General features: G+C 38.9%; 1 protein-coding gene across 2 annotated transcripts in view; it reads right to left on the minus strand.

The window, feature by feature from the left end:
• Positions 1-19,703, minus strand: part of SPICE1 (spindle and centriole associated protein 1) — a 58,654-nt gene that overhangs the window by 4,670 nt on the left and 34,281 nt on the right. For both annotated transcript variants that reach the window (XM_065943656.1, XM_065943654.1), the window contains exons 11-15: positions 14,527-14,658; positions 8,893-9,037; positions 7,709-7,933; positions 4,707-5,197; positions 1,974-2,157 (exon numbers count right to left, since the gene is read on the minus strand). In XM_065943656.1, the coding sequence (XP_065799728.1) occupies positions 1,974-2,157; positions 4,707-5,197; positions 7,709-7,933; positions 8,893-9,037; positions 14,527-14,658 (1,177 nt within the window). The remainder of the gene's footprint in view (positions 1-1,973; positions 2,158-4,706; positions 5,198-7,708; positions 7,934-8,892; positions 9,038-14,526; positions 14,659-19,703) is intronic.

The raw sequence follows: 19,703 nt of genomic DNA on the forward strand, positions 1-19,703 counted from the left end.
AGTTCTTAGAGAGACAAAATCTTCAGACAAGTGGTATCATGTCAGATCCTCAAGTGAAAAACAGAAATTAAGAACTATCCCTAAAGAACAGGAGATCCTGGTTAGAGTGGCTTATCTAAAACTTTCCAAAAAAAAAAAAAAATGGAAAAAGAAAAGTTCTGGAGTTATGCTGTAAAACTAAATCTAAATCTATTACATTACTGCCATTACTGAAGACATTAAATTTGGAGGGGAAAGTTGGCTGAAGAGTTCATATGGCCAATGGCAACTATAATTATGTACATTTTCAATATTTCAGAAGTAGATAATCAGTCAACAAATATTAACTAAGTATCTACTCATGAAAGGCTCAGTCAATGCTCCTGTGAATCACTGCTTACAACTAGTGCTTTTTTAAGGGGTAATGACACTCTTTCAATTTTAAAACATATTCCTTGGTTACCCTAGAAAACAAGAGGTTCTGCATGGCAAATGATTTATTTTTATCTTTATCATTATAGTCCACAGAGGTTCCTGTGAAACCAAGAATTTCACTTAAGAATACCTTAGACAAATAAGCACTGGAATGGAAAGAACAAGGTTGCAAATCTACCAATTTGCTTTAGAACTTCAGACAAATCACTCAACCTCTTTGTGTCTCGATTTACTTATTTATGAAAGAGTTGGATCAGCTTTGTCTGCTCTGAGTGGTGTCAAAAACTAAACGAGCCAACAAAAATGAAAGTATTACCCTCAAAGAACTACTGAAATACATGTCTCATTTTATCACAACATTATTCTTAAGAGTGATCTGCTTTATTTTTCTTCACTGTACTTGGCATTAACTGACAGTGTGTCATATATTTATTTGTTTATTTGTATTATCTGCTCCCCAACTGGAACCCTGGTGTGGTCAAGCGGGGCAGGAACTTGTCCTGTTCGATGCAGTATCCCCAGTGCCCAGAACATGGTGGCGCATGGTTGGTATTCATATACATTGAGTGATTTCACTTATTTATTCTAGTCAGAAGTTGCCTCTAGACTTTCTGACTATGAAGAACAGTAGACAAAACTGCAATGTGAAAGGAGCCTAGAATAAACAAAGAGGAAGGGCCTTAGGGAAATGCACTACCCACCACTTTCTAGTACTTTAACCAAATCATTCTGTTTTCTGGGTCTGTTAAGTTTCAAAAAGAAAATAAATCTGAGAATAAAAGTCTTACTGGTAGATCCTTTAAAGGCAACCTACTTCAACCAGCCACAAGATGCAGGAATTTCTAAAACAGCATTGCTTGAACACCTCAGGGAGCACAACACTTACTGATACAGAGCTTTGTCTTTTCCTGACAATTAGAACCTTCTCTGTATACCAGGCCCAATTAGTCTCTCTGGAATCTTTATGCAGCTCTACCCCTTAAGGGTCTTAATAATTGAATTTTTGGCTAAAGAGCAACTTGAGGTCTACTTTGTTTCATCAGTACCTTTTAGAATGTGATCACTGTGACAACTAATTTTTCAGTTATATTTCTATTGTTTAGAATTCCCTCTAGCATCCCACATTCCCTAAATGTAACAATGAATAGAAAGTTTAACTTACAAATGAAAATGTTTTAAAGGTTTTAACAGAATAATAACTTGTAATTTGTTGTTCATGAAATTCTAAATGATCATTTTGATGTTCATGTTTATAAGTAGCTGCAGTATATGCCATAATTGAATCATGTCCTGCAATCGATCCCATTTACATGTAGCGCAACTTAGGAACTCAGACACCAAAGATGAACTGCAGGCACCATGGATAGCTTTCCAGAAGCTAGAGTGGAGACTGGCCTTCTGGTCCCATTTCTGTCACTGAGGTCTATTTCTTTCTATGTACAATTGAAGACACTGAAATATACGGGCTTGAGATTTCTTTTAGCTAAATATATATTCATAGTCAAGAAAGTGAAAGTTTCTATGCATCTAAGTTTTTAAATTATGAATTTGTGACTAACCAGACCATGCTCTGAGAGGTGACTGCACAGGTGATACTGGTGGAGAGGAAGGATTCAAGCCAATAAGCTTCTGCTGCTCTATTAACTGCAAGAGTTTTCCACGAGCCTCCATACTCTGTCGATTCAATTCTGCAATCCGTTCCTCCATGCTACTTGGTGTCAGAGGTTGCACCGCTGGAAAATTCTTTAAAAACAAAAAAAGACACAGATTCCATGTTAAAAATAATCCAAACAATTCTCACTTTTTGTAAAAATAAACTTTTCCTAAGAGCCAGCAAATTAGTATTCATAGTCCTTGCTACATGCAAACTTGAATACTGGGCAAACAGTAACAGAATTTACAGATCTCTTAATATACAAATAAAGGCTAAAGTGGAGGGATACTTGTCCTTCTAATATCAATACCACATAAGCCTTCTAGTTCCTCTGTCCATGTAGAGTGACTGTGAGACAAAGCAAAACTTTCCTGCATCTCTTAGTGTTTATTGAGCTGCACAAAGATCACATAAGCAAAGATACTACTCTTAGTGATTGGCTTCTAAGTAATCCCTATTTAAAGACAGGTCTGGGGTTTGAATCACAATATACACAAGAGGTTCTGCTGTAGTTGAAACAGATGATTCTATAATTATAATCTTCATGCACCATGAGCTATTTGGCAAAGACTTCTAGGAATCGAATCACTCCTTCTGACCACATGTCAGCCCTTCCAGGCTGCTTTTGGCCTATGATAACTGATTTCAGAAGGCTGGTGAGTATAAAAAAAATATGGGAAGTAAGAGTAAGAAGAAGCCAGTCAAGGAATATCATGAAAGTTTGATGTGAAAATTCCTGAAAGAAATGTATATGTCACTCTTAAGTATTTCATTTAGTTAAACATGTCCCTTTGAGGGAAAATCAATTCCTAATAGAAGTCACTAATTTGCAGTTTACACTCATTAGTTAAAAAAGAAACAGCAAAATAGTATGAATTAAAAAAATAACAAAAATAGTGAGCACAATAAAACTAGATTGTCTTCTCTTGCCTGATTGTCACCCCAGTGGGTAAAGCTCAATTTTTAATTCTGTGGTCTTTTTAAAACCAAGAGTTGCCTACTTCAAATAATCTTCAAAACTCTGCAAACACAGCAATGTTTCCATTGACTAGAACTGAGACAGTGTGTATTGATGACTTCGGCCCACTCCTGATCTCCTTCTTGACTTCGTCTGCCAGTCCCTTCTGACGGCTGTTTCTGTGACTTGATACTCACATTCCCCCTGAGCCAGTGCTGACAGAGATGGCCCTCACCCCTACTCTCTTTCAACCTTCTTCATAGGGACCCTCAATCCACTGCTGCTAAAGCCCTTATGGAAGCCATCACTATGGATCCCCTAATCCACAAAGCTGGCCAGCTCCTTCCCATGGCCTCGTCCCCAACAGAACTTTCAGAGGTGCCACCCTGGCTTCGTGGCAAGGTAAAAGGAAGTCTCTCCCATCACTGGGATCAGCATGAAGGCATGTTTCACAATTGGAACTTAGAGTCCCTTTTCTCCCCATAAACAAGGCAATGAGGTTTACACTGCCAGGTCAGCCCACGGTGTACTTAACTAACAAAATTTCAGCACAACAGTATGTAGACATTTTTTAATTTTTTTGCCTTTTTTTTAAAAAACTTAACTTCTTTTTATTGAAGGATAATTGCTTTACAGACTTGTGCTGTTTTCTGTCAAGCCTCAACATGAATCAGCCATAGGTACACATATATCCCCTCCCTTTTCAAACTCCCTCCCATTTCCCTCCCCATCCCACCCCTCTAGGTTGATACAGAGCCCCTGTTTGAGTTTCCTGAGCCATACAGCAAATTCCCATTGGCTATCTATTTTACATATGGTAATGTAAGTTTCCATGTTACTCTTTCCATACATCTCACCCTCTCCTCCCCTCTCCCCATGTCCATAAGTCTGTTCTCTATGTCTGTTTCTCCACTGTTGCCCTGTAAATAAATTCTTCAGTACCATTTTTCTACATTCTGTATATATGTGTTAGAATATGATATTCATCTTTCTCTTTCTGACTCACTTCACTCTGTACAATAGGTTCTAGGTTCATCCACCTCATTGGAACTAACTCAAATATGCTCAGTGTGTAGGCTTTTGCTCCTCAAAATGTAATCCTCGGACCAATATCATTTGAAATTTATTAGGAACACACAGGTTCTACCTCAGACCCACTCAATCAGAGACTGCATGTTAGCAAGATCCCCAGATAATTCATATACAGTAAAGTCTGACTTCAATAATTCTTTAAAACATCATTTCCATAGAAGAATGCATTGTGTCCTAAAAAATTAACTACTCATGAGTTGAGGGCCAACTACATGCAACTCTCCTTTATGAGCCCCTTTGAGAGTAAAAATGATTTCAATTAAAATGCAGTTGTGTGGCAAACGTTCAAAACATATTTGTTCTACATTCTATATTAAAAATTTCATTCCTAGCTTAATTTTAGCTTTTCTACCCATTTTACTTTTGTCCTATTTTCCTCATTCATTTCCCCATTTAAATTTTATGTTGTCTTCTTCTAACATGTGTGACATAAACTGATAAATAACCTCTATTTATTTTGTGATGAGGACATGACAAAGCATAAGTCCTCTAGTACCAGCCTCAAAGATATCCAGGGTCATTTCTAGATGCTCCAGTAATAAACTTAAATTCCCATACATCTGGAGTCAATCCTCAACTGGTACTCACAGCCATCGTGTCACTGGCGTGACTTGTCTCCTGTCTGTTAAACTCCCGAAGTCCGTCCCCTTGTTCTCCCCCTGGACCAATAATATTACTCAGATGTGTCCTGATAGCTGAATTCTGCAGGGTCAACTCCGCAATTCGTGCCATGATGTCCTTTCTCTGTATTAATGTCTCATTTGTTCTAAGCTGTTGCCCATCTCCCAGCACCAGGGGTTCTTCTGAGAGTGTGGGGTTTCTTGATTGCTGCATGCTTGACTGCGAACTGCAGAGAGGCTGTGAGAGGCTAACAAAAGGAGCCTGGGTTTTGCTCTGCAAGTCTTCTCCCATGTGAGAGGCCCTCCACCTCTGAGTGAAGAGGTGACTCTCATCACTTAAGTTCTGAATGTCTGCGCCAACAGGTAAGGTCTTCTTTTCCCAATTTTGTTCCTCTTCAATTATTTCCACAGTCGGAGGAATTCGTGGAGCAGGACGAGTTTGAACAGTCCTCCTCAATGCTGTAGATACAGTTAGAACATAATAAACATGTACTGTTGAACCACAGTTGGCACTATAATCATCTCATGACCCCCCCCCCACACTTAGTAGTTAGCATTTGAGAAGCATTTCAAAGGAAGGATTTGGTTTCTGAATGCCTCAATTATTTTAACAGAGAATATACCAGCAATACTACTCCTAATAATCAAGTACAGAGTCTTTTATACTCCTTAGAGCTTTATCAGCAACCTTGTGAAAAACCATCTACCTAGTTCACATTTTAACACATATATTAACTCATATCTGGGAATCCTGGGGGGAGTATAGACATGTAACGTAAACTAAAGATGGATGGGGAAGTATCTCTGAAGAAGTAAACTTTTTATTTACTTTTTTGCTTTGTATTTTGGGAGGTTTTTTTGGCCACTCTATGTGTGGATCTTAGTACCCCAATCAGGGCTCGAACCTGCAGCCCCTGCATTGGGATTACAGAGTGTAACCACTGGTCCACCAGGGAAGTCCCAAGAAGTGACACTTGAATGATTACATATGTGGCAGAGAGTGGAGCAAGGACCATTACAATCAGAGATAACAACATATGTGAAGGCCCCAAAATAGGAAAGAGCAAAGAAAGGAGGCCAGTCTGTCTGTAGCATACCAACAAGGGAGCATCGGGGAATACAATATATAAGACTAGAGAAGCATGCAGGGGCCATTTCTCACAGAGCTTTTTAAGCCATGTTAGAAATTTTATAATTTAATCCAAGAGCAATGAAATCTGGAGAAGGTTTGTCCACAACTCAATTTACATAATTTAAATTTACTAAATGCTGTAGAAATTAGAAGGTCCAGGAAGAGAAGTAGGGAGACCAGCAAGCAACTGTAGTAGTCAAGAAGAAAGATGATGGTAGCTTTGACTAAGGTATGTTGGCTATGAAGAAGGAGAGAAGTAGACACATTTGAGAAATATCTTGGCAACTGAACTACAAATGATGCACTGAAAGCAAGAAGTGAGGGAAAACACAGAGTATGACAGCATGCACAAATGAATGGATGGCGATGCTGTTTAGTAAGATGGAACCCATCAGGAGAAGAGATTTAGGGGAAGGAGGATTATCAAGAATTGTTTTGAACATGCTAAGCTTAAGGTGCCTATATATCAATCCAAGGAGACGAAACATGGGTCAGAAACTCAAGAGATCATCTAGGCGAAGATCTAAAACTGGAGGTCACTGGCATAGAGAAGGTATTGGAAGCCACAAGAACTAGTGAGATTATTTAGACAGAAGTAATAGTGAGAGAAGAAACCAGTATCAGGACATGAAGAACTTAACATTGAGAGTGAGGTAGGAAATGGCAACCCACTCCAGGGTTCTTGCCTGGAGAATCCCAGGGACAGGGGAGCCTGGTGGGCTGCCGTCTATGGGGTCACACAGAGTCAGACACAACTGAAGCGACTTAGCAGCACCAGCAGCAGGAAATGGCAACCCACTCCAATATTCTTGCCTGGAGAATCCCATGGAGGGAGGAGCCTAGTAGGCTATAGTCCATGGGGTCGCAAAGAGTCAGACACGACTGAGAGACTTCACTTTCTTTCACTTTCAAAGTTTTATTTGCTTGGGCTCCAAAATCACTGCAAACAGTGACTGCAGCCATGAAATTAAAAGACACTTGCTCCTTGGAAGAAAAGCTATAACAAACCTAGACAGCGTATTAAAAAGCAGAGACATTGCTTGGCTGACAAAGGTCCATAGTCAAAGCTGTGGTTTTTCTGGTAGTCATGTACAAATGTGAGAGCTGGACCATAAAGAAGGCTGAGCATTGAAGACTTGAGGCTTTCAAACTGAGGTACGGGAGAAGACTCTTGAGAGTTCCCTGGAGAGTGAGGAAATCAGTCAGTCCTAAACGAAATCAGCCAGTCCTAAACCAAATCAATCTTGAATATTCATTGGAAGGACTGATGCTGAAGCTAAAACTCCAATACTTTGGCCACCTGATGCAAAGAGCCAACTCATTAGAAAAGACGCTGATGCTGGGAAGATTGAAGGCAGGAGAAGGGGACAACAGAGGACGAGATGATTAGTTGGCATCACTGACTCAATGGACATGAGTTTGAGCAAGCTCTAGGAGATAGTGAAGGACAGGGAAGCCTGGTGTGCTGCAGTCCATGGAGTCACAGAGTTGGATGCGACTGAGCAACTGAACAACAATACCCCTGGACCATACAGACAAATGGGATATCCCCTTACTCTGCATTTCATTGCTGAGAACTTGGTCCTTTGATCTGAGTTTAACTGACATTTACAATGCCTGACAGAACAGATACATGATGAAATGCACTGTCACATTTCACCATAGGTATAATGCACATGATATAAACCACTCTGAAAAACTCTCCTTCAGCTAAAAGGTTAAAATGATCATCAGTACCATTTCAAATCCTGTTTATGAGGGAACAATGAACATACTGTATGACATATATGAAGCAAAGAAAAACAACTGCCATATAACTTTAGAAGAAGCCTGCTTACCGTCCTGCAAAGGAGAGAATTCTGAGTTGCTCTTCTGCCTGGGTGGTGTTAACAACACTGCTGGCTCAAATATATGTCCTGGAAGACTGCTGGCCAGGTTCCCACTTTCTGGAGGGTTTGGCACCTGAGACAGTTTGACAGGCAAATCTTCCTGTGGGAACTCAACGACGTCTTCTCCTCTGAACATCAGTGGCACAGAGATACTAGCATTTACAGCTGGGTCCTCTGAAGATGAGAGGCTGTTAGTACTCAAAGGAATTATGAGCACACTTCAGGCATTTAGACATAGGCGCATTTCCACAGAGGGCAAAATCACATGGCCTCTGGAGCCCTCACTTTCTAGTCCATACCCTCACTGAGCAGTCACTCACAGGCCAAGCTCCTGTGGTGCCAGCACTGGGAGGAAGTGGCTATTTTGGAGAAAAGCACTGCTCTTGAAGATCTGCCCTCGCCACTGAGTTTACCTCAAGCAAGTTAAATTTTAGAGTCAGTCACTTCTAAGAAAACACTCCTAAATACATAAAACTCTTTCTACACAGAGACACGCATCAAAGTAAAAAACACAAAAAATGCTCAATGTCCTATTCAGCCTATGGCATATAATAATGGCAGATGAGGTGAAGATAGGCTTTCAAAGCATCACCATGAATGAACTAAGGTCACAAATTTCTGAAATTCAGTATTTTTTTCTTTTCAAGACCATCTCTTCCCCTCCAAACCAGGGGTAACCTAATTAAAGGTGCTGGCACTAAATTCCCACATGTCTAGGAAGCTAGTTGTGCTACTTTCTATTTCTGTGACTTTATTAAGTTACCAACCCTCTCTCCAAGCCTTAGTTTTCTCATCTAAAAAATGGGGATAACAATGACACCTACCTCATAAGACTGAGTGAAGAACTCTTTTGAAAATTAAATGAAAGCTTTATTATGAGAATTAAATGAGATAATGCATGTAAAAGACTGCAAAAGAACCTGGCATAGAGCAAGTATCCAATAAATATTAGCTGGAATAATTATAGCAAATATAATGGTGATAATGCTACCTATCCATGAACAGACAATAGTTACATATAACTATATAGTTACATATAAATTTACATTATATAGTTACATATAAATTTACAGTTTTGTTTTCTCTGAAAGTATTTTAATGCCCATTTGGGATAGTAAGATTATCCCACTCACCTGGATTATCCATATTTCTCTGACTTGTGGCTCCCCTTTCTAAGGCCTGACTTTCTTTGTTACTTATCACAGGACAGTTCTTAATGGCATGTGTGAGTGATATAAGTTGCTCATCTGTTGTGATCATGTACTGCTGAAGTCTCGCCTAGAGAAAAATGAACAAAATAATATCATTGGCTTATCAGACAGCAAGCCACCTAGGTGTGTTTAACTATATCATTGTTTTAAATACTCTAGGAATTTCAGCCTTTTATTCAAATACTAAAACCATGCATTCATGAAAATATATAATTATGAACATTTTTAAAAATTCTTTGATAGAAGGATGGTTAAATAAATCATGGAATATTATTAATAAATAAATACACTGCTACAATACTAAGAATGAACCTTTTCATAGGGCTTTCAATTTATAAAATCTCTTTTATAATAGATTTTATACCTATTGACTGATGATGATACCTACTGCCTCTTAAGCTACCCCAAAAGACCAAGGAAGAAACTCAATAGAATATTATTCAGGTATTTAAACTGATAAACATAAGCATTATAAAAATGTATGGTAATGCATATAAAATAGTGTTAAGAGATTATATATATGTATATGTGTATTATATATTACAGTTGACACTTGAACTAGACAGGGTTAGGGGCATCGACACTCTGTGCAGGTAAAATTCATGTATAACTACCACTGGCCCTCCATATTCAAGGTTCTGCATCCACAGATTCAACCAGTCACAGACTGTAGTACATATATATTGAAAAAAACTCACATATAAGTGAACCAGCACAGTAGAAACTGGTGCAGTTCAAGGATCAACTGTACATATACAGAGACATACATAGCTCCAACATGAACAGACATTTGTTAAATGTCAGGTGCGGTCAGAAGTCAGAAATATTATTAGTAGGACTGTTGAATGATATATAATAAACATTTTTATATTTGTCCAAATTTTTCCCAAAATCCACATCACATATCCAATAGCTCCCCCAACATCTCCATGAGGAACTCACATAGGCTTCTCAAACTTAAAATACAAAAAAACCAACTCCTCGTAAACATTCCTGCCTCATCAATAATAACTCCATTCTTCCAGCTGCTCAGGCCAAAACTCTGACTCTTCTTTCACATCCTCTCCTTCACTCCATATCCTGTCCATCAGCAAATCCTACTGGTTGACTTCAAAATATATTCAGAATTTGGTTACTTTTCACAACCTATCCCACTTACAACCTCAACCAAGTTGCCATGTCTCACCTTAATTATTCTGGACTCCTATCTGTAATATTCTACTTCTGTGTTTGACCACCTACAGTCTAGTCCTACACTGCTCCCAACCTGCACCCTGGAGTGCCAGTACGGATTCGCGGGGGCACCAGAGGAAATTTTTAAATTCTCAAGGAAACTGCTGATTCTCAATATCTGTCAGGTACTAGTGACCTACTAGCTCGAAGTGTTCACAGATTCAACATTAGATCAAGATACACCCCTTTTGATGATACCATATCTTCCTAAGGCTGAGTTTTCAGTAGCTGCCGTGCTAAAAAAGCAACACTGCATAAAAATAATTATGGAACAAGAAGTAAGAGTGATGGTGTTCAATATTATTCCAGGCTATGAGAAGCTGTACAATGCCCAATAGGTATACATGTTCCATTAGTAAATAACTATGGTTATTTAATCATGAATAAAAAAATAGAATACTTTTTCTATCAGTTTTCATGTATTATTTTTTTCACACAGCATCTAAGTTGTTGACGCACAAATACTTACTGTGGTGATGGAATTCCAATTGAGCTATTTCAAATCCTGAAAGATGATGCTGTGAAAGTACTACACTCAATATGCCAGCAAATTTGGAAAACTCAGCAGTGGCCACAGGACTGGAAAAGGTCCGTTTTCATTCCAATCCCAAAGAAAGGCAATGCCAAAGAATGCTCAAACTACCACACAACTGCACTCATCTCACACGCTAGTAAAGTAATGCTCAAAATTCTCCAAGCCAGGCTTCAACAATACGTAAACCATGAACTTCCAGATGTTCAAGCTGGTTTTAGAAAAGGTAGAGGAAACAGAGATCAAACTGCCAACATCCGCTGGATCATCGAAAAAGCAAGAGAGTTCCAGAAAAACATCTATTTCTGCTTTGTTGACTATGCCAAACTCTTTGACTGTGTGGATCACAATAAACTGTGGATAACTCTGAAAGAGATGGGAATACCAGGCCACCTGACCTGCCTCTTGAGAAACCTGTATGAAGGTCAGGAAGCAACAGTTAGAACTGGACATGGAACAACAGACTGGTGCCAAATAGGAAAACGAGTACGCCAAGGCTGTATATTGTCACCTTGCTTATTTAACTTATATGCAGAGTACATCATGAGAAATGTTGGGCTGGAAGAAGCACAAGCTGGAATCAAGACTGGCGGGAGAAATATCAATAACTTCAGATATGCAGATGACACCACCCTTATGGCAGAAAGTAAAGAGGAACTAAAAAGCCTCTTGATGAAAGTGAAAGAGGAGAGTGAAAAAGTTGGCTTAAAGCTCAACATTCGAAAAACTAAGATCATGGCATCTGGTCCCATCACTTCATGGCAAATAGATGGGGAAACAGTGAAAGCAGTGTCAGACTTTATTTTTTTGGGCTCCAAAATCACTGCAGATGGTGACTGCAGCCATGAAATTAACAGATGCTTACTCCTTGAAAGGAAATTTATGACCAACCTGGATAGCATATTAAAAAGAAGAGACATTACTTTGTCAACAAAGGTCCGTCTAGTCAAGGCTATGGTCTTTTCAGTAGTCATGTATGGATGTGAGAGTTGGACGGTGAAGAAAGCTGAGTGCCAAAGAATTGATGCTTTTGAACTGTGGTGTTGGAGAAGACTCTTGAGAGTCCCTTGGACTGCAAGGAGATCCAGGAACCAGTCCATCCTAAGGGAGATCAGTCCTGGGTGTTCATTGGAAGGACTGATGCTGAAGCTGAAACTCCAATACTTTGGCCACCTCATGGGAAGAGCTGACTCATTGGAAAAGACCCTGAGGCTGGGAGGGATTGGGGGCAGGAAGAGAAGGGGACAACAGAGGATGAGATGACTGGATGGCATCACCAACTCGATGGACATGAGTTTGGGTAAATTCCGGGAGTTCGTGATAGACAGGGAGGCCTGGCGTGCTGGGATTCATGGGGTCACAAAGAGTCGGACACGACTGAGTGACTGAACTGAACTGAACTGAATATATGGAGCTGCTGGGTATTTTCTTTGGCCTAGGGGTGTCCTGAGACACTAAGGTCACTGTAAACACAGACAGGGCGGTGATCTCTGATCTAATCTCAAAACAGCCGCCCAGAGTGATTCTCTTAAAACTGAATTAAATCACATCTCTTCCCAAATCCCTTTTGCGGTTTCCTATTTCATTCAGAACAAAAGTCCAAGCCCTCACCCAGCCTGCAGGGCCCCTGTGATCCTGTCTCCTCCTGTGCTCCCTCTCCCACATCCCACCCCTGCCACCCTGGTCTCCTTCGTAGCTTTTGAGCTCAACAGCTATGCTCCCACCTCAGGACCTAAGCCCTTGCTGCTCCTTTGCAGTGAGTGCTCTTCGCTCAGCTATTGGCAGGCTTGCTCTCTCATCTCCTCAGACAGACATGTCCCATCCCATTTATACCCTCCCATCCCAAACCCTTCCCATCCCTCTTACTAGCTTTGTTTTTCTTTATGATACATAATAACCATCTAACTAACAATATACTTCACTTTTTAGGGGGCAAAGTTTATTTAGAGTGTTATGTTCCTTGAGGACCAAGATTTTTTTGTCATTCACTACTCTATTTCCTGCACCTGGAACAGTGCCAGATACACAGTAAGTGCTCAATAAAAGATTTGCTGAACATATAAGTACACTTTAAAAGTGCCTATCTTCCTAAGAGAATTGAAAATATATCCTGACACAATTGGGGCTTCCTAGGTGACAATAGTGGTAAAGAGCCCACCTGCCAATGCAGGAGATGTAAGAGACATGGGTTTGATCCCTGGGTCAGGAAGATCCCCTGGAGGAAGGCATGGCAACCCACTTGCCTGGAGAATCCCATAGACAGAGGACCCTGGTGGGCTACAGTCCAAAGGATAGCAAAGAGTTGGACACGACTGAAGAGACTTAGCATGCATGCACGTTCACACAAATACTTGTACATGAACATCCACAGCAGCATTATTCATTCATCATACACAAAAGGGAGAAACAACGAAAGTGCCCTTCAACTAATGAATGGATAATCAAAATGTGGTAGAGCCCATACTAGATTATTGAGCAATAAAGAGGAATGCAGTACTGACAAGACAACATGGATGAACCCTGAAAACATGATGTGCTGTGAATGAAGCCAGACACTTAAGACCACATATTGCATGATTCCACCTAGATAAAATATTCAGATTAGGCAAATCTATAAAATCATACAGCAGATTTGTCGTTTCCAGGGACTGAAGGAAGTAGAGTGAATGATAATGTGTGTGGAATTTCTCTCTGGGGTGACGAAAATACTCTGGAGTTAGATAATGGTACTAGCACAGAAAAAAACACCAAACTGCACACTACAAAAGGGTGCGTTAAATGGTAAGTGAACTATATCTAGAGTCTGTCATATAGAGTGAAGTAAGTCAGAAAAAGAAACACAAATATCATATATTAATGCATATATACAGAATCTAGAAAAATTGAACTGATAAATATATTTGTAGGGCAAGAATAGAGACACAGACATAGAGAACGGACTGTGGACACAGGAGGGGAAAGAGAGGGTGGGATGAATTGAGAGAGTAGCACTGACATATGTATAGTACCATGCATAAAACAGATAGCTAGTTGGAAGTGCTGTATAGCACAGGGAGCTCAGCTCGGTTCTCTGTGATGACCTAGAGGGGTGGGATGGTGGGGGTGGGAAGGAGACTCAAGAGGGAGGGAATATATGCATACATATAGCTGATTCTTGTTGTACAGTAGAAACTAACACAACATTGTAAAACAATTATACTTCAATTTTAAAGAAACTGCATGTGAATGATATATCAATAAAAATCGCATGTCTTGTATCTAATGTCCATTGACACAAACACAACTTGTCTACTACTGATTTCCTAGTCTCTTGTGGCTGATAAATAAAAGTATCAGTAACTGTAACCACTGTTTGACAAAAAGATTAATAAAGATACTGAAGATACTATAAACAACTTTAAATGGCATATATTATAGGAGGATTCCTCACAGGGTATCCTCTGTTATTTAAAATGAAAAGCAGCTCATTTTTCATAACACTCATTTCACATATTGGATAAACCACTATAATATGAGTAGTTATTATTTAAACATAGATTCTGTCTTCCCCAGTAAATATAAGTTTCTTAAAGACAGGATATTTATTCTACACTATTTATAATTCAAGTTTTTACTACAGTACCTCCAATATAATAAATGTTCTTGAAAAGTTACTGCTGAGGATACTAAAGAAATGATAAATAATCACACCAGCACAACTAAATCAAAGGCAACTAAAAGAGAATCTCATACACCTGTAAAGATGTTTTATACTACTAAACACAGAAAAGTTTTGGATCTCATCTAAATACCTGGGTAGTAGTATTTTCTTCTCTAAGGAAAAGAACTTCAGCTGTCAGCGCATCAATGAGCTCTCGATGATCACCCAGCGCTTGTTCCAGTTGCTGCCTTGTCTCTACTTCTTTACGCAGTTGGAGCTCACTCTACAAAAAACAAAAAAATCAAATAAACTCCCCTCCAAAACATCACATGTTGCAAACTAAAAGTTTGTAATCAAAGCTTTCAAAGAAGAGAATACTTACAAAGTATATATTATATGACAGTAATAAAAATTAAATATTTTTATTAAAAGGTTTATATTTCATTAAAATGTGCTACTTTATCATCTTCCTTTCTTTAAATATAAAACAATGAACAGAATGACGTGTAAAATCAAACAACTACAATTTTTGTAGAAGAGAGGGGAAGGAAGTACATATACAAACTGCTTGAATACATGCAGGCCATTTCTAGGACAGACTGATAATGACAGTTGGCTACAGGAAGTAAACAAGTTAAGCGAAAGTCAGGGGCGGGGATTTTTCACCATACAGTCTTTTGTTATCTTTGAATCGCATACCATGGTAAATGTATCACCAGTTCAAAAATTAAGTTTCTTAAAACGTAATTAAAAATAAAAAGCAGGCTTAAATGATTAAGCTTCGTAAAACAAGTGATTAACTAAAAAGTACATGCTTCTAAGCCTGTAATATGTTCAGAGAGCCAAAAGTACACTCCTAGAGATTCCTAACTTATAGATGTTAAGAATGTTAAGACTGTCACAAGTCTGACAGTAAAACAAATCTGTAAAAAGCAAATTTAGATAGATCTCCACAAGATGGTGAAGTCCTTCTGAACCTGAGCTCACCTCCTATTATGAAAACACCAAAATCACAACTCACTGCTGAATAACCATCTACAGACAAAAAAGATATTCTACTTCCAAAGACAAAGAAGCAGCCACAACAGGATTGTAGGAGGGGTGCATTCATGATACAATCAAACCCCATCACCTCTGGGTGGGCAACCCACAAACTGGAAAATAACTATATCACAGAAGTTCTCCCCCAGGAGAGTTCTGAGTCCGACATCAGGCTCCCCAGTCTGGCATCAGGAGGAGGAGCCCCCAGAGTGTTTGGCTTTGAAAGCCAGTGGAGCTTGATCACTGGAACTGCACAGAACTGGGAGAGACAGAAATGTCACTTTTGGAGGGCACATGCAAGGTATCATGCACACCAGGACCCAGGGGAAAAAGCAGTGACTTCATAGGAGCCTGTGCCAAACCTACTTGCTGGTCTTGGAGGGTCTCTCAGGGAGGTAGATGGTGGCTTTGGCTCATTGTAGAAACAAGGACATTGGTTGCGGAGGTACTGGGTATTCACTGGCGTGAGCTGTCCTGGATACTACCACTTTGATGCCAAGACCTAGCTCCACCCAACAGTCCGAAAGCGCCAGTGGTGGGATGTCTCAGGCCAAACAACCAACGGGGCAGAAACACAGCCCCACCCACCAGCAAACAGGCTGCTTGAAGTCTTCCTGAGTCTACAGCCATCTCTAAACACACCCCTTGACACAGCCCTGCCCACCAGAGGTACAAGACTCAGCTCCACCCACCAGTGGCAGACACCAGTCCCTCCCACCAGGAAACCTGCACAAACCTCTGAGAAAAGCTTCATCCACTAGGAGGCAGAAACCAAAAGAGAAACCATAATCAAGCCATAATCAACCACAAACACAGAAAGTTAGACAAAATGAAACAGCACAGGATTATGTCCCAGAAAAAGGAATAAGATAAAGCCCCAGAAGAACAGCTAAGTGAAATGGAGCTAGGCAATCTACCTGAAAAAGAATTCAGAGTAATGTTAGTAAAGATGATCCAAGATCTCAGAAAAAGAAAGCATGACTGAGAAGAGACAAGAAAAATTTAACAGAGAGTTAGAAGATATAAAGAATAAACAGATGGAGAAGGAAATGGCAACGCACTCCAGTACTCCTGCCTGGAAAATCCCATGGAAAGAGGAGCCTGGCAGGCTGCAGTCTGTGGGGTGGCAACGAGTTGGACACGACTTAGCGACTTCACTACAGTGTAAAACCTGCTGAAATCTATTTGAACCTGCCTTTCAGAGTTTACTTCTTTTCTTCCTTCTCTATGTTCCATACTCTGGAACATCATCATGCCATCTATTTCTTGCTTATTCAATAAAATTAACATGATGCCATTGGAAAAAAAAAAAGAATAAACAGAGATGAACAATATAATAACTGAGATGAAAAATACACTAGAAGAAATTAATGCAGAATAAATGAGGCAGAATAGATAAGTGAACTGGAAGAATGGTGGGAAGAAATGCCATGGAACAGAATAAAGAAAAAAGAATGAAAAGAAATGACAGTTTAAGAGACCTCTGGGACACACTAAATACAACAACATCTGAATTAAAAACTTGCAACAAACAAAAGCCCAGGACCGGATGGCTTCACAGGTGAATTCTATCAAACATTCAGAGAAACGTTAATGTCTATGTTTCTGAAATTATTTCAAAATCTGCTGAGGAAGGAACCCTCCCAAACTCATTCTATGAGGTCACCATCACCCTGATACCAAAACCAGACAAAGATCCAACAAAAAATAAAAATAAGAATCAGCATATCTGAGCAATTAACACTTTTTTTTTGGTGTGCATTGTCTCACTTATTACCCTCCCAAAAGTTAAACTAATGCATACTTCACAAGTAGAGTATTTGTACCTTCACCAACTAAGATTTGCAAATCTTAGGGTGGAAAATGATATTCCATTGTTATTTTAATTTTCATTTCTTGATTACTAATTGGGTTGAATACCTTTTCATGTGTTTTTTTGGCAGTTTGTTTCTTCTTTTGAAATTGTGCTGTTCATGAGTCTTCACTTACTTTGGGGGAAGAAGAGATTACTTCTCTCTTTTTAAATTGATATATAAGAATTCTTCAGAAAATAGAGATACTAACTTCTTTTGCTCAGTCATGTCAGACTCTGCGATCCCATGGACTGTAGCCCACTAGGCTCCTCTGTCCAAGGAATTCTCCAGACAAGAATACTGGAGTGGATAGCCATTCCCACCAACACTTTACATAAATATTCCTTTTGACCTAGCTGATAAGCTTGTAGAAATAAACAAATGAACAAGAATTAATATACATTATTTCTTTTTCCAGGTTAGCTTATTTTAAAAGTTTTAATTATATCCAAATGACAAATTAAATAAATAGTACTACAGTCATATAACTGCATACTCTTAAGCACTGGAAAAGAAAAAGAAATCTATATGTATTAGCACAGAAAGATGTCCATGAAATATTTTAGGTTGAAAAAATTTATAGAAGAGTGGATCTAATGTGATTTATCTATAAGATTTATCTGTGCTAATATATGTATTTATTAGACACATCAAAAGATTTCTGGAAAACCATACATAAATTATAGTAATGGTCATGTCTGTGGGTTAAAATTAAAAGGAATTTCACTTTCAAAAAAAAAAAAAGAATCAGCATGTGTGATACAGATTCAGTATAATTAAAACCACATCATGGCTTATAAAAAAAAATCCAACAAAAAAGAAAATTACAGGACGATATCACTGGTGAACACAGACACAAAAGTTTTCCACAAAATACTAGCAAACTGAATCCAACAATATGTTAAAAGAATCACACACCATTAGAAAGTGGGATTTATCCCAGGGATGCAAGGATTTTTCAACATCTACAAATGAATCCTCATGAGATACCATGTTAACAAACTGAAAAATAAAAACCATATGATCATCTCAATAGATGCAGAAAGGCTTTCATCAAAACCCAACATCCATTTATGATAAAAACTCTTCAGAAAGCAAGCACAAAAAAAAGAAAAAAAGAAAAGAAAGCAAGCACAGAGGAAATCCTACCTCAACATATTAAAGGCCATATATGCAAACCCACAGCTAACATCATACTCAACAGTGAAAAGCTGCAAGAATTTCCTCTAAGACCAGGAACGAGACAAAGATGTTCACTCTCACCACCTTTATGCAACATAGTTTTGGAAGTCCTATCAATGGTTATTAGAGAAGAGAAAGAAACAAACAAAATCCAAATTGGATAAAAAGAAGTAAAACTGTCAAATTTGCAGATTACATGATACTATACACAGAAAATCCTAAAGATGCTTGGAGATGGGAATGGCAACCAACTCCAGTATTCTTGCCTGGAGAATTCCATGGACAGAGGAGCCTGATGGGCTACAGCCCACGGGGTCACAAAGAGTCGGACACAACTGAGCAACTAACACTACTACTATACACAGAAAATCCTAAAGATGCTAGTATAAAACTACTAGAGCTCATCAATACATTTGGTAAAGTTGTATTATAGAAAATTAATACATTTCTATACACTTACTATAAAAAGTCAAAAAGAAATTAAGGAAACTATTCCACTTACTATCACATCAAAAAGAGGAAAACACTTAGGAATAAACCTACCTACGGAGACAAAAGACCTGTATAAACCATAAGACACTGATAAAAGAAATTGAAAATGACAAACAGATAAAAAGATATACCATGTTCTTGGACTGGAAGAATCAATATTGCCAAAATGACTATACTATCCAAAGTAATCTACAGATTCAACAGTTTCTATCAAGTTACCAATGTCACTTGTTGCAAATCCAAGACAAAATAAAATCTTAAAATCTGTACAGAAACACAAAAGTCCCCAAATAGCCAAGGCAATCTCTTTTAAAACATATTTGGCTGCATCAGGTCTTAGTTGCAACGTGTGGGATCTTTGTTGCATCACAGGGATCTTGCATTGCAGTGTCCTCTCCAGTTGTGGCATACAGGCTCCAGAGCGCACAGGTTCAGTAATTGTGGCACACAAGCTCAGTTGCTCTGCGACATGTGGGATCTTAGTTTCCCAATCAGGGATCTAACTTATGTCCCCTGCATTGCTAGGCAGATTCTAAACCACCGGACCATGAGGGAAGTCCCTAGCCAAAGCAATCTTGAGAAAGAAAAATGGAGCTGGAGGAATCAGAAAGAATTTTCCTGATCTGTGTCTACAGATCACAAGTATACCACTCACCAAACTGAACTGAACTGGGTATAGCAAGCAGAGAAAAGCAGTAGAATGAGGACATGATTAGTAGTTCAATTAATCTATAACTGCCAAACAGTAATGTTAACTATT

This window comes from Muntiacus reevesi, chromosome 8 (assembly GCF_963930625.1).
Source record: "Muntiacus reevesi chromosome 8, mMunRee1.1, whole genome shotgun sequence".
Taxonomy (NCBI): Eukaryota; Metazoa; Chordata; class Mammalia; order Artiodactyla; family Cervidae; genus Muntiacus; species Muntiacus reevesi.